The 16,235-nt window shown below is 38.6% G+C and overlaps 1 protein-coding gene across 5 annotated transcripts in view; it reads right to left on the bottom strand.

Moving 5' to 3' along the window:
• Positions 1–16,202, bottom strand: part of RPRD1A (regulation of nuclear pre-mRNA domain containing 1A) — a 45,787-nt gene extending 29,585 nt beyond the window's left edge. For 2 of the 5 annotated variants that reach the window (XM_071736800.1, XM_071736801.1), the window contains exons 1-6: positions 15,722–16,202; positions 4,552–4,681; positions 3,772–3,878; positions 3,595–3,689; positions 2,499–2,625; positions 2,224–2,399 (exon numbers count right to left, since the gene is read on the bottom strand). In XM_071736800.1, coding sequence (XP_071592901.1) covers positions 2,224–2,399; positions 2,499–2,625; positions 3,595–3,689; positions 3,772–3,878; positions 4,552–4,681; positions 15,722–15,872 — 786 coding nt within the window. In that variant the 5' untranslated portion in view covers positions 15,873–16,202. The remainder of the gene's footprint in view (positions 1–2,223; positions 2,400–2,498; positions 2,626–3,594; positions 3,690–3,771; positions 3,879–4,551; positions 4,682–15,721) is intronic. The other 3 variants (XM_071736802.1, XM_071736803.1, XM_071736804.1) reach the window with 2 other exon arrangements.
• Between the last annotated feature and the right edge of the window lie 33 nt (positions 16,203–16,235).

The following is a 16,235-nucleotide window of genomic DNA, read 5'->3' as shown; positions in this document are numbered from 1 at the left end:
AAGAAGAGAGTCATTGCTTTAGAAAACAAATATATGTGGCTACAGGCATTTGGAATTTACATCAGTGGATACCAATTTCCTTAAAATAACTGAAAGAAAGAAACCAAAAACTAACTCACAACTGAGCCTATAGACAGTATCATGAATAAATCCTAATCTTACATTTCAAAGCCTGCGAACGTTTAACAGCCTGCACTTCCCAAACCAGAAGTCAGTACTGGTATTGAGCATAAAGTCACTTCACTCAGAATAAAAGAAGTTTAGAAGCTTGATTTTAAAGTTCTTTACAATTTCTTAACTCATAGCTCTTTATTAGTACTTTGGGTTGACACCATCTTGGCTCACAGTTCCATTACGAGTAACCTGATACCACACTAAAAACATTCTTACAATATACCCCAACATCCTAGGACTTGATCTGTTAAAACAGACTCCTTTGATACCAAAGACTGGCTCTTGTTTTCTGAAGAAAAACTTCTGAAATCAGTTTGAAACTGTAAGTGTGCTGTATTAGAATGAGATTCTTTAACATATGAGATTCTTTAAATAATTCAGCCAAAGGGCCATGACAACCTAGGAATAAGCAACTTCCTTCTCCTACAGCTGTGAACTCTTCAGTATATTAATACTGGGAAATCAAACTGTTTTGTATTTGTTGAGAACTACCAACAAGAGTGGAATCTGCTCACAGCTGCACTCACATTTGTAATTTCTGATTAATTGAGATCTTCCATTTTTACCCAAGTATAAATCTGTCTGAAAGACAGTCACTGCCTTTTGAGCAACCTGCTATCCCCACTGGTCTAATACACCTAAACAGGGTCTAATTGCTGATAACAATCTACAAAAATGAGTGTCTCAAGGAAATCATTCCCACACTGGTACTGTGGGAAACTGCAAACACATCACACACAGAAAGAATGGTGGGTAAGTGATTAAAAGCTTACAGATTCCACTGTGCAGCTGGATCAGTTGCTACAGCAATCAGCACTACCATGCATACCACCTTAGGTGAAGAAACTCTCTCTTCTCACAGGATGAATACAGGGAAGATTATAGGAAGAACCCGCATCTATTTTCTATGAGGCACGGAGAAAAAGAGGGAAGTCAAGATATGAAAGCAGTCCAGGAATGACACAATTAATCTGAATGATCGCTTCGTGAACAGCACTTTCCTGAACAAAGACATCACAAAATCTGAAATGAAGTTATGAAGTTATAAAAGAGTAAAGAAACTCCAGAGTGAAGGAAATGTTCTTAAAGAGCCTGTATGATATGAAACCTGAAGAGCAATTAACTTGTGCACTGTGTAAGGACACATATTGAAACTGTTTAGTTATCTCCCCTTGCAAAAGGGCACAGCTTCAGTTCTACTACTGTGATAATCAAGTTAGTGTCAGAACCTATGTCTCAAAGATGAGGCACAAGGGGGCTGGAATTCCAAAGCAATTTGGGAAGCAACGGATATGAAATTATGGACCTATTTAGGATAGGTGAGATGTTCAGCAAGAGACCTGACAGTATTACATGGCAGGAAAAGAAGAGAGATGACTGGTAATAGTTAAGAACAGAGTAACTTAGGGGATCAAGCTGTCCACTTTGCAACCTTTTATTAATGACTTGTGCTCTCCTAATGGTGCTAGTGCTACAAATGCTGCTAACCAGCTGCGTAAGAGGCTGCAGAACCTAAACCTACATTTTACTGGGTTTAATGAATGGTGGAGTCAGGTTAAAAAGTCATGATGAAACCAGTAATTAAGTTCTTGCCTTTTAAGTGACTTCACAAACTTACAACTACCAAAAAGATCATTCTATTCACAGGAAGGATAGTATAAACCGTACAATACACAAGTAAGACTTACAACAATGACTGGAAAGAACAAGAAAAAATGTACTCTGTGCGGAATTAAGCCTGTACTGTTCAGGCCAAGACTTTCTATCTGCACTACTAAAACTAAGTCTGTACATGAAGACCGACCAGGCAACAAACCAGAAAGGCAAGCACTAAAGTGATTCAGTCATAACATTACCTAATGTTGAGCTGGTTTAATAGATTTCAAACACTAGAACCCAAAAATAACCTTGGTAAAAATGTGCTGGAAGCAAAGACCTACCAGTAGTGATTAAATATTTACCTTTGGAGAGAAAATTTGTTTAGGCAAACTAAAAGCATTTCAAGAACAAGCTTTAGTGAAGAATGGACTAAAACAAAATATTACGCACTTCCAGCTTATGTTCTTTCTCTGCAAGGAATTCTTTTTGACATCGGAGAAAGTCCGACAACATTCGAGTTAGCTGTTTTCTATCATCTATTTCAGCTGCCAACCTGCCATTGTAATCCGCCAGCAACATACATGCATCATCTACCATTTTGGAAAGCTGCTCTCCGGATTCCTTATCTAAAAAGCAAGCAGAAAGAAAACAAGTAAAGCATGATTTCATTACATACTCTTAAGTCCCCAGAATAGCTTTTTGGTTACTGGATCACCAACCCTCACCTGTTATTCTGTCTAACAGGGATACATCTTGGACCTCTAGAGGCAAAGAAGCTATTCTCTGATGAACTGCTGCATCCCCAGAGGCAGCGTTTTCTAGTTCTTGTAATGCTCTAATGAGATCTGTGGTCTGAAAAAAGCATGCAAGATTGAGAAGTAGTGTAAATAACAGATGCTACTACAAAGCAGTATTTCACAATAATCTGATGGAAAAAATTGATGGTAAATTTAAAAGCATTTATGATTAATGCATTATAGAAACTTTCTATCTACTCTCAGACCAAAAACAAAAAAAAAACCTTAAGCCATTAATTCTCAGAACAAGATTGCAGCATTCCTAGTTTCAAATGTCACCTTCCTAAAATACTTCTCAATTCAGTTCTTGGTACAGGAGTACTCATAAATCTCTTCTTTTTGACAGAAGTTATCATTTTACAGCACCTTTCATTTTAATAAACTTTTATGATATTATTTTTCTTGTAGTTTTGCTTTCCTATAACATCAGATTAGATGCACTTCTTTTGCAAGTAGGGCTGATGTTCATAGGAACCCAGATGTATGTTACAGAGAAACATGCTAATTTGTTATTATTTGAGGACAGTCATTCCTTGCCATTAAAAAAAACCCTTCTGAGATAGGAAAGCGCCACAATAAAAAAACCCACAAATTATGAAAGCTGTAACAATGCAAAGTAGGCAGGAACATTTCCCAACCATCACGACTGCAACACTGAAAAATGTTTCATTAATAAACCAATAAAAATCTTATTCTCATCTATGTGTTTTTTTACTGGTTACCACCCTGGAAATCAAATGAGAAGCTAAAACATTTGTAAGCATCTAAAACTAATGGTGAAATCCTTCAAATGACAAAGCTGGATATGTAGTTCATACATTCTGGTTTAGTGTCAAATTGACTGAAGTTGCAGCATGCTCGACATCTGAGATCCACTTGTAGCCTGAAATATTGTTAAGAACGGTTTCAGGAGTAACCACCCTTGCTCAGAAACAGTATGTCATTAAAACAAAAACCAGAGACCACTCAGAACCAAGAGTATCAAACCATATGCAAATACAGAATTTTATAAAAATGCTTTTACCTGTGGAGGGTCAGTGGGAGAACTTCGAGGTGAACAGCTATTTTCATCAACTTTTATCTGTTCATATGTCCGCTTTCTCACCTTTCTGTCTCCATCTAAATGAAAACAAATAGAGAAGTCAGGGAAATAATATTTCAAATGTGAGACTGAGTATTTTTACACACACAAAATACTTACACAAAGCTTGCCTAAGTTGTTCTAATACATCATTTTCATAAACAGACCTTTCTTCCCATATAGAGAGCACTCGACCAAGGTGTTTCTTACAACTCTCATCAGACTCACTGTTTAAAAAAAAAAAAAAAAAATCAGCACTAGGTAAAATGACTGCCATATGATTATATTTCACACAAAGACCTTGACATTTGATATTGATAAAATATCAGGAGTCAAATCTCAAAATCACAAAAATCACATTTTTAAAAGAAGAAAGCAAAGAGCAGTTCAAGATGTCTTAGCAAGTACATTAAAAAAAAGATAATGCCTAATTCCTGCTGCTTGTTCAACCCATAAATCTGCAGGTTTGTAACCCTATTATGCAAACACTGCAAATCAGTTTCTTGTTGCTTCAGCAGCTGTAGATCATGTGAGTATAATTCCCTACTGACTCTGACATCCTCATGCATGACATGAATGGCTGCTGGGTAGAAACAAATCATGCGACAGTAGTAATGAAACACATCAAACTGTTGTTAGCACATAAACACAGACTGAAAGGAAGTCTTAGGTTAAGGCATATTTAACAGCTTTCTAAGGCAAAAGAGAGTGAATGCAGATGAATTTAGTGTCCAAGTTCAACCAACAGCATTAAGACTATCAAAGATCAAAAGAACATTTAATAAATTCAAGTACAGAAACAGCACACAAGAACAAACTGGGTCAGAAAAGAACAACTAAGGACTTCTCTAAATCCCCCTCAAATACACTACAATGAAAGACACTCAAAGTTTACTGTACCTTGAAACATGCTTAAAAGCCTCCACTATTACTGGAGCAAAGTCTTTTGTAAATTCTGGTCCTTTCCTTTTGCTGTTCTGTATGACATCATTGGCCAGGTACAAGAATGTCAGCTTCCTATTTGGTTTTGCTAATAAAAAAATGAACAAGAATAATTAGAAATTTTAGTTCCTCTGAGTAATACCTCTTTATCTACATGTATACCAAACAATAAATAACCAACACAAATGTGTTTCTCCTATTTTCATTACTGCTTACATTTCATGCAAATTTTATATTAAAAAATGTGACAAAACTTTGGTCACCCACTGGCTTCTCTCTCTTCTGCTGTAACTCTTTGCTCAGATTCTTCCTCCTTCGTATGACACAAGTTCCCTCTAGCCCAGTATCCAAAAATAAACAGAAAAACCCCACGATATTCCAACAAGTTCTTCAGAGTGCAAGCATTTCCAGGTGTTTTCCTGAGACAGCTTTGGATTTCTTCCACATACTTCAGCTTCTCTTAGAGCCTGCATAAATTTCATACACCCATGAGGTCCTGTGATATGAAGCCTCATAGGTCCACAATCATTCATATGAAGAACCTCTTCCTTTTGGTTAGAATTTCACTCAGTGTTGCATAACAATCCCTCATTCTTATGGTTGAAAAATCCCTAGTCACCCTCTCCATATCACCAATATTCCCTCCTTCATATCCTAATCAGTAAATCACTTCTGAGTCTGCAATTGTAATACCAAAAAACAACTTTCAAAAATCAGTTTCAGGCTACTATGGTGTACCTATTCTCCAAGCTTCTTAAGCATTTCACCCCATTTCCATGAATGTGCAAGACATTACAAGCTTTCAATTTACAAGCTGCTTTTTAAAATCTATTCTGTTTTCTGAGTGTTCCTAGTTAAGTATTTTCATTTACCATGACATTTATCTAATCTTCATTAGCCTTCAGGTTTCTCAGTCCTGCAACTTCTATTATAATACTTCTAACCTTGTGTTAACATCAGAAAAACTCAATAACCATTACCACCACACGGATTCAGATTGCATGCTTTGACTTTAAAAAGAGGTTTCTCTTGAAAGACAAGACAAGCTTTTTCTGACCTATATTAATACCAATTTAAGATTTCTCAAAACTTGTGCTCAGTTGGCAACATTTTATTTTGTTAATTTACATTCCAATGCCTGAAACATGAAAAACCACAACCCTTGCACACATAGAAAATTAAATGTTAATGTGTGTTAATATGCTTCTATTCTAACAAAATGTTTTTGAGAATAAATTTTGCACCATAGAAAGATTCCTCTGAAGAATTTCTCCTTGGACTAATCAAACTTTCCCATCCTCTTGGACAGACATATCCAACATGTTAAGAGAGTTCTGGATTAAGTGGCAAAAAAGCCCAAAACAAAACAAAACCTGCAACACCAGTGAAAACGCACCTCTCTTGAAATCAAAGCAAACTAAAAACTGGCAAAAAAAGAATTAGTTTGAATGTGCTGGACACAAGGTGGATATGTAAAAAGTCTGCTCCAGACAGTGAAGTCACTACATGTAAGTGCCCAGTAAATTAATTTGTTTGGGTCAAATATGACTGAACAAAAATGTAGATTTTAAAGACTTATGCTACTTAATTTCTGCATTAAAAACTGACCAACAACATAGCAACATACCTTGTACCTTTGTTTCAGGAAAACCATAGTTCTGGCACATAGAAAACTGAATTATTAAAAGAGAGAATCTTAGAAAACAGGTCTTGTCTCATGGGTTCACAAATATTAACCATTGTTTACAAAAGCTGACCATGAGCCCCACAGTTCTTAAATGAGCCCAGAATTATGACTCAAAATCTAATGAAGAAGACTGCTCCGCATAGTACATACTCTGAACTGCACACCAGGATAGGTCCCTATCCATCCACTTTACAGAAAAAAAACCAACAAAACCACCAAACTAAAAAAACCCCTCCTGTTTTAATCCTCAGTGATTTACTTGTGACAGACCTTAACTTCCTTGCCTCCCAACAAGTAACAAAATCAACTGAGCTGGTAAAGACAGTAGACATACACAGTGTCATGAAGTGGGGTGATAAGGGTTGTCACAAAGCCTAGACTTTATATATTTATTACAGTAAACAGGCCAACATTCTGTATTTGGAAAAAGCATGCTTTCAAACCCAGAAAGTCATGTTCAAGCTTATTTCCTCTAGTATTACCTTTTCAATTTACTACTAGAATTCAAGAGAAACAAAGCTGCATTTAAACAAAAATTCTCAAAACACTATTAGGCTAGACAACTAATGTTCAACCATAAAATTTAATTCCTCTTGCTGTAAGAATGCTTTGGGCAAAATTCCAAAGCTAAAAATTATGCTTATTTTCAAGAACTGTTCCCTTCAACTTTCACAAATCTTCAGGAGTCACATACTGGCCTAATACCACTCTGCCTTATATGAGACTTAAGTGCAACATAACCTTTAGCACCTGAGGCTGACAACTTTGGAAAAATTGGAAAACCCCAAACTGTTCTATTGCTACTATGACTGTAAATTAACTACTTAAGTCTGAAATACAAAATTAAATTCCAGACTGAACAGATCTGAAAAAAGAGTTCCGTTGAAAGCATCTCCAGTTCTGGTAACACTTATTTTTCAGCCCTGGGCTTTAATATATCTAAGAACACAAAAATGGATCGAAGAACAATTATACTATTTAAACAGAAAAGTGTCCTCAATGCTTGTCAAGGCTATGAGCAAAAAGCACTTTTACTGTCAGAAGAAAATGATTGGGAAAAGAAAGTTATGATTTTAGGTTAAAGAAGGATCTGAAAGGCACATAATGCCAGTGTATAGTGTTGGAAGCAGCTAGCCCATAGTATCTCTGCTATTCTAACAGTAGTCTGCAAGCACAACACTGGTAAGAAAGCATCCATACAGGACTCAGTGATCTTTTCAGCAGCTCTGTGCAGTGTTAACAAAACTGTTGTTTCTTTCAGTTAGATTTATCATATATTCACCAAAGCAGCTCCCTAAAGTGCTGGATTCTGAAATGTGACAGGTCAATAGAGTTGGCTGATATAAGGGACATATTAAGCAAATTACTCTTGAAGTACCCACAAGGAGAGCAAGTTGGAGTGGTGCCTTGCAACTGAAACTGAGTCTATCTTAAAAACATATCCGATGTATTTAAATGTCCATTAATACTCTGCAGGTGTTTCACCTGCCACCAGGAGTCTATGGTGGAGAGACTTAGCACCCTCATTATCGAGTCTTAGCTTTTGGAAACCTGTATTTCTCTGGAACACATACTTGTTAGTCTGGCCTGGGTGCTCCTGGTTCTCTACTGGTTCAATATAGATGCCCTAGCATTGTTCACTTGAGTCTATAATACTTTAAGAACTCTGAAGACCAGAGTTCTGAAGACCAACCACTTCTGTGCAAGAAAATCTAGTGTTTTACCTTAGAAGACTGTAAGCATATTATCTTCAACAAGATGAACTCTGGCAATCAAAGCCATCCCAGTATGTATCTTCTCCAGGTTTGCCTCCTGGCACTGGAAATTCACCTCCCATGAAGATTGCTAGAAAAGTGCCCACTAGTGTCATGCTATTCTCCACCTCTTCCCTAGAGCTGAGAAGTATTTCCTATCTTAAGACATACAATAAGAAACTCCAGAGGGTTTTTTCTGGTGTTTATTTGTTTGGTTTTATACTAAATTTCTCTAATATAGACTTAAATAAAGATTTAGCCTGATTGCTTTTGAATTATGTTACATATATGCAGCAAACTGTGAGTGTCAGCACTTCTCTCAAGATCCCTGGGACACTCCCTGTGTCATACCATGCTTCATACCTCTGTATGCAAAGCTACATGACATCTTTGTAAACATCTGCTAATTAAAATTTTCATTACAATACCCTACTGACCTTTTTTAAGTCAAGCAGCACTGAAACTTGAGTGCAGGATCACTGACCCTCCACACTGAGAACTAACCTAAGCTTTTATGCAAGCTCAAGAAGTGCAGATTCATTGGTAACAAGACTGAAAGTGCATCTGCAAAAAGTTCAGAGGATACCACCAGAAAGGAAAATTCCAAGAGAATATAACCCGTAAGAGGCACATTGTACTGTGAGCACTTAGCAATCTTAAAATTCACTTTCTTTTGTAAAAAAAGTTAAACCAAGTGTTCAATATTGCACATTTTCCTGGCTCAAGAACTGCTGTGTTTCTTATCAAAAAGGGGAATGAAATTGCCCACAGAATGTGTTCAAGGTTTGAGGGTCCAAGTATCTTGATTTTAAGTTTTGAGGCTTGTAGACAAAGGGAACACAGCATACAGCCACTACTGGGAAAGAGGCCATTGGCATCAGATTACCAGAGATGTGAGAAAGTTGGTCAGAAACCAAAGAAACCATTCCAACATAATTACTCTGCAAAAGCTTCACATTTCACTTAGTATATCTTGAATTACCTTAATGCTTGAAACAAACTCATTCCTTTCATTGCCTCACCTGGCTGGTACAATGCCAACATGGATATGAATCAACAACAACAAGTTTTAGGATAAGGAAAAGATACTGAACTTCAGCCCCAGATTGATGAAAGACAGAGAAGTACAGGTAAGATACCATGACATGAATGCTAAAGCAATAAATGAATATAGATTTATACACACTGTATTCCTTCTAGGCTAATATTAGAGAGTCATTTAGTCAGGCTGAACTACACAGTCCAAACACAACTATTTTACCTGAAAGATTCTGATACTACTAACCTTGTGCTCCTGACTGCAGGTCACTTTGTAAACTATATATGTAGCAAATATGTTTCTCTAACTTGACTAAAAAACATGACCAAAGTTTGCCTGAAGCTTTGTCTACTGTTGTTTGATCTCCAAATCTTTTTGCATAGATGAGAAGATTTCATGCAAATAAGCAAGAAGGCACCCACAAGCACCTCTGTCATAAGTATCGTACTGGCTTCCTCAAAACCACCTACTAACCAATAAAAATGGCGAGCCACAGTTTTATTTATATTATTTAAAGGAAAGCAATATCTATTCTCTCAATTAACCAATGAGACTATACCATTAAGTAAGATAATCTTATAACTACTAGTAGTGAAAGATTCCTTTTCTTTGTAGAAAAACTACATGGTACAGAAAATACTTGCTTTAAATGAGGAACTTGTTTCCAGAAATACACATCTAGAGGGTAATATATTTGATCAACCTTTGGTTGTGGTTCAAAGCAGCTGACTATCAGAGTAATCCAGGTGTCATACAGCTTTCAAATCTGGGTTCAATGTTACTAGGCCTTCTCAATTTGCCTTCTAAATCCCTCTACCTTCCCATTTTCAGCCACAACTGCCACTCCAGCCACTAGCTTCAGAAAACCACATTGCATCAATGCCAATAGCTACAGCAAGAGAGGAACTAAACACAGCAGAAGCGGCAGACAAACAGCCATAAATAAGAAAAAAACCAGTTGGTTCTTATACTGCTGAACGACTTCAACACCCCAGAACAAAAAGTTTAAGCATAATATATTGGCATAGCAGGTAATCTGGCAGAGTCCAGTGCTAAAAATGTCCCTATGTAGCAGCCCAGATGTACTTACACAGTCATAGCTGTAAGGATAACCAACATAAAATGGTTCTGCTAACCCAGAAACACTGTGCAGCAAAAACAGTGATCAGTGTGACAGCAGTGAGGTGATAGAGGATGGACAAAACAAGAAGTCAAGTGATCGAGGGAGGAGAAAAGGGGGGAGCAGTATTCAGCAGCTTCTAAGACTGACTCATATATAGGATGCCATATCAGGCTCTGAGGAGACAGGTACCTAAATCTGAAATTAGGTTTAAAGATATAACACAACGACTAAAATATCCCTAGGATGTAAAACTAATAAAGGATAAAGCTGGAGCTGGAAAGGCTAACGAAAAATGTCCTGTCCTGAGACGACAGGAAAAAATATTAAGGAGTAACTGAAGCTTGAAATACAAACCCCCAAACTCAAAACACTTAGCAATTTTATTTTATTTTCTTCCTTTTAAACAGAAAGCATTTTAAGCCAGAAGTGCATGTATCACACAAAGCCTAGTGAACAATAACTTACTATTCACCCTTAGAAGCTGATACTTCAAGTTATGTAATTGGAATTTTTCATTTCAAAACAAAAGACACAAATAAATAAACCCTGACAGCTGCAGAGAATCCTGAAATGAGGGAGTGAGATGCAGTCAACATACCTGATTTGCAAATAACAATCTTCATCTCAGAAGAGCCTCTTCAAGGGGGTTCTCCCAAGGGTTTTCTCAGCAGCCACTCAGTGACTGCAGACTTAGACAACAAAGTTCTATGTGTAATGCCACTACCTAGTATGAAAATGAACCTATAGTCAATCCCTTTACAAACGCACAAAATTAAATAGCTTTAACAGGTCCATTGGTTGCATTTTGAGAACGACTGATGCATTCACATTACAGTTAATTACTATTACCTAGCTACTTAAATACTTTGTAAGCTTATGACTAGTAAGTAATTAACTATTATTTAACTTTGAGTGTTGCATTTCATAAATATGAAATCTAGCTGAAGCAGGAATAATTTTCCTCAGTGCACACTTTTCAAACCTTTACAAAATTTCTGAAGCCCCACTCAAAAGGTCTCTATAAAAGAGATTATGTAGCAACATTATCACAACACAAGTTACTTTGAAAAAATCATGAAGCTGCCATAGCAGAACTACTGAAGAAAGCAAGCCATACTTTTCTAGAATAAAACCCCAAACTGTGTCAAACTCTCCTGTAAGTCATTTACAGCAAAGTAGTGAAAAAATCATGAAGCTGCCATAGCAGAACTACTGAACAAAGAAAGCCATACTTTTCTAGAATAAAACCCCAAACTGCATCAAACTCTCCTGTAAGTCATTTACTGCAAAGTAGTGAAAGAGCAATGCCCATAAATCAACTACAAAATTCAAAATAACACAGATTCACTATCAGGATAAGACAGCACTAACACGGGCTGTGGTCTAAAGAGACTGTACTATCCTCAACAGTTTCCTTTGTGCCAGCACCAGCTTTCCATCAGGGAATTCATCTATTTCAAAACAAATTACTCATTTTGCTGGTTTTTCAGCAGCAGCACAAGATACTGTCAGAACAAAACAGCAGAAATATTTAAAGACATTTAACCAACATCAGAATGGAAAAAAAAGCTGCTCTGTTGTCATTGCAGACCTCTGTTTATCTGTCAAAACAGTAGAAATATTTGTTATTTCATTATAGTTGGCATTTAAGTTGAAGTCATTCTATTAATCTTCTTACCATTTTACTCATCAATGAACAAAAGTTCCCTACCTACAGAATCTGCTCTCCAGTAATCATAGTAATAGAGGAGAAACACAAACAACATGCACTAAAATGTAGAATGCCTCAAGTGACACAGGAGTGTTTTTTCACAGATGCAGAATCAGGAATACTTAATACTCCAGGCAGAAGACCAGCCCCACCCTAGTGTCAGTTGATCCATTAGCACATATTTGAGGTCAGTCATCAAAACAACATGTCTCTACATGTCTCAACAGTCTCTTGAAGCATATAATATGCAACTCCTTATCATAATTTAATCATTAAAGGATACTGGTTGTATCCTTTCTTTAAATAACTGTGGCAGTTACTAGCAGTGTCTGTCCAATTCAGAGGTACCAGTACTTCCTCATTACAATCAGTTTTAGAGTACACAAAACTACGTTGCTCCCATTTTTTTTTTTATTTCTAAGAATGACCCTATGAATTTTAAATGCAAGTATTTTAAGAATTACATATAAAAGTTATGGAAAAAAAGCATACATGCATACTCATCGGTAATCAGCTACATCAGCTGTCCTATTACAACTTGAGCAACACTGGAGTTCAGCAAGACAAATCCAACGTCATGTTAAGTGCTCCAAGTTATAGAAAAGACATGCAAGTACTGCCCATTCTTCAAGCTTGCAGCTAACTGCAAGAATTCATCAAGAGAATCAATGAAAGCTCAACTGTAGAAAATCTGTAAATTAACGTGTACGGAACCAATTACCAGCAGAGATGTCCTAATATGGGACCTGAACACTATCAATGAATCCAGGGAAACAGAAAGGAACTAAGATTTTATGTCACCTAAACTACATGCACATTTGAAAAGCTGCCTCTTCACCTCTAGTACAACGTGATATTAAGAAAACTGACTACTTAAAAAAATTAAAGGAATCAGAACCAAACATTTAGGGACAGAAGAGCTATGATCCTCCCACTTGTTTTCAGGAATAACTAAAAACATTTTCAGAAAGGTTCATAATGCAAGCTGATCTGATGAAAGGAATCTTTTTCCAAAACTGAAGTGTCCAGAAGAAAACAAAAAAAACCAAAAAAACCCATAGAGCCTGAAAGGGAGTAGGCTAGAAGGAAGGTCTGCAGAAGAGAGTGACAATAAAAAAGGGACAAAAAGACAGGAGATAAAATTTAGAAAGGCCAGGTTTAATTTTTGGTTCTAGGACACTACTGGCTAGCACAGCAGCAGACAATGCCACTAATTTTTGTGTTCATATTCCAAAAATAGGGAATTTTCCTCTCAAGTAGGAGGGAAAGCATGTTTCTTCAGCTTATGGTGGGCATATCTAGTAACTCAGGCTTCATTGCCTGTGTTCTGCTTTGTGATGTTTTATGAAAGTCACTTCACAACAGCGTACTGGTTTTCCTTCTCATCAACATGAAGTCTGCTTAGACCACTAAATCCACCCTTTGGGGATTAGGGACTGTCTTACAGTTCTGCACTGCAATTATCAAGAAGTTAGTATAAGGCAAATGTTAGACAACATCTATGAAGCTCAAGTACTATTATTGGAGATGGAAAATTAAAATATATCCTGTGTATCTTAACTATGCCAACTTCAAATGAAGGGGCAGAGGAATATATCAAATGAAGAGACACTTAAATCCTAAAAGTCCAGAAGAAAAAAGTTGGAGAACCCTGAAAGCAACTAACCTATTCCTACCAGAGGTAGGCTATCACATGCTTTCCAGAACCTTGAAGGTTAACTTCCAAATAGAAGAAAAAACACTTCAGTTGAAGCAGCATAAACTGGACTACAACAAACTGTAGATAAAGCCAATTACAGATGCTATGCTCATCTGAAGGTCCTGAGCTACATTCACAGAACAGGCTTAAAAGTGGAAACCAGACTCTGAAAGCTGAGAAAAAGCAAAGCACTCCCATGAGTTCTTAAGAAGACCATTATTATCCTTGTCTCTCAATGCCACCCTTCAAACATGTGGTCTTTATTTCAACCATTTCATTTCTCCAATTAGTCAAACAGCACAACAGCAAAATTATGATACTATTAAAGTTAAGGAATGACCATTAATGCTAAGAGATTTATATGAACTGGTACTGGGCATGACAACTAAGACAAGCAACCAAAATGCAGGCTGTGTGCCAGTTAGCTTCAGAGATCTTTTTGATATTGTTCAGAACACCAAACATTCAAGTCATATGTTTAGAAAACTCAGAAACATGAAGTGTTTCAGATGCAGACAGAAGATCATTCATTTGTTCTCAGAAAAAGAAAGCAAGCTCTTGTAACAAGCATAGAGTGAAAACATGTTTATTTCATAACATGAAATATGCCATCAAGTCTTTCTTTAGGCAAAAAAAAAACCAAACAAAACAAGAAACACCTCATGCTTGAATATTCAAAAGATAACAAAAATGAATTTTAAATAAAACCACAGTAGCCATGGGAAAACATACAGAGTTTACAGAACTTATTTTCATACTATACTGTAAAATTTAGTATTGCTTGTACTCAAGATTTTTGTTTTAAGGGTGCCTGAATACATTAGCTGTGAAGTTATGCCACCTAACCAGGAGGTAGCTGTGATGCAGCCATGCACTCTTCAGATCCCACTGCACCTACCTTCTGCAAGCCACCTATTCCTTAGTTGTGCGAAGAAACTAGTTGTAGAAACTACAGGAATGGTTTCTCTTTCCCAAGTCCTGTATTGGATTAGTGCTATTTTTCCTCTCCACTTGAAAATCTAGCCTTAAACTTTCCCCATTAAAGATCCACATATTAATGAGGCTTCGAAGGAAGCTACTGGAAGACTGGAACAGTTCCTAGAGCAAAGTAAAGTTCTAGCAAGTGACTTCTGTTTTCTTAAACGAGCCACCTTAAGATCCATATAATTTCTAGTCCTGTCTAAGAAAGCTTCACATGCCATTTCTGTCTTTTGGACACTGATCCTGTGCCCATAGCTGCAAGTTCTTTCCTGTTAAAAGGAAAGACACATAATAATGTACACTGGCCCTGCACACTCCTCATCAAATACTCAATGCATCTAAATAAACACACATCTTTACTATGCAAACATCAGTGTTAATTGTATGACAAAATCTGGAAGGAAAAAAAAGCACTTTGAATACATTAAATTGCTCTTCCCTGGAGTACTGCCATCCTCAGTTGCTCTACAAGAATAGTTGCTGGAATAAGTGGACAAAGCCACCGTGTCAGGAAACTGAAAAACAGTGTTATAGCTAACTAGAAGTAGTATTTTAACTAAAAAAATAGGATTTCAGCTAACCCCTGTTATATTCGATGAAAGACTGCCTAAAAAAGGTCGTCTTGGAAAGACTATAACTACCAATATTAAAACAAACAGGCCTAAACCTTGTGCTTGCTACCTTCCTTCTCTTTTTTCCCATTTTCCTCTTCCACAGGAAGCCCACAAAGGGCTACATATAAAACGTAAGATGTAACCTCCTCAGAGGCATCTTCCAGAGGAAGGTAGAATGGGGGAGGGAGAAAAGCAAAGGAAGTGGAGAAAAAAGGAGGGGGAAAAGCACCTCCTAGCCCACAGACATCAAGAAATCGAAACCCGGGGCTTAACACTTGCCTCACCACCTCCGCTCACAGGTGCTGAACTGGCACCTCCTCCTCTCTCCCTCCTTCCCTGGCTCGACAGGCCCAGGAGCCCTGCTATCCTCCCCTCAGCAACAGCACATCCGAGGGCAGCCTCCTCCTCCTACAGCCGGCGGACACCGCCGCCGCCCCCAGACCCATCGCCCCAGATGAAGGCCCCACCCGGCACCCAAGGACGGGGAGAGGCCCGGCGGCGGCGGCCATTCCAGCCTCACCTTTTCGCAGCTCCCGCTCCCACACACTGACGATAAGCGCCGAGTGCTTGCGGTGGTGGATGAGCCACAGGCTCAGGGTCTGCACGCTTTGCTGCGAATTGCTCAGCTCCGACAGCTTCCGCTCCAGCGCCGCCTCCGAGAACGCCGACATACCCGGGCCGCGCTCAGCGCCGCCGCTGCCCCGACCCCCACCGGCCTGTCCCGGCTCGGCCGCGCTCAGTCCCCGCCTCTCCGCCCCAGCGGGGGAGGAGCTGAGTGAACTCCGTCCCTTCCCGCCTCGCCGGCAGCTACTTCCGCACGCCGCCGCAGACCGGCGCTAGCAAAATGGCGGCAGCCGACCCTCCCGAAGAACCGCCCGGCTCCGCCCCTCTTCTCCTCCTGGCATCACTTCCGGCGGCGGCCTGCGAGAGGCGGAGCGGGGCGGGGACCCGAGGCGGGGACCCGAGGCGGGGACCCGAGGCGGGGACCCGAGGCGGGGACCCGAGGCGGGGACCCGAGGCGGGGACCCGAGGCG

This window comes from Heliangelus exortis, chromosome 2 (genome assembly GCF_036169615.1).
Source record: "Heliangelus exortis chromosome 2, bHelExo1.hap1, whole genome shotgun sequence".
Classification (NCBI taxonomy): domain Eukaryota; kingdom Metazoa; phylum Chordata; class Aves; order Apodiformes; family Trochilidae; genus Heliangelus; species Heliangelus exortis.
This window is presented reverse-complemented; position numbering and strand designations above follow the sequence as displayed.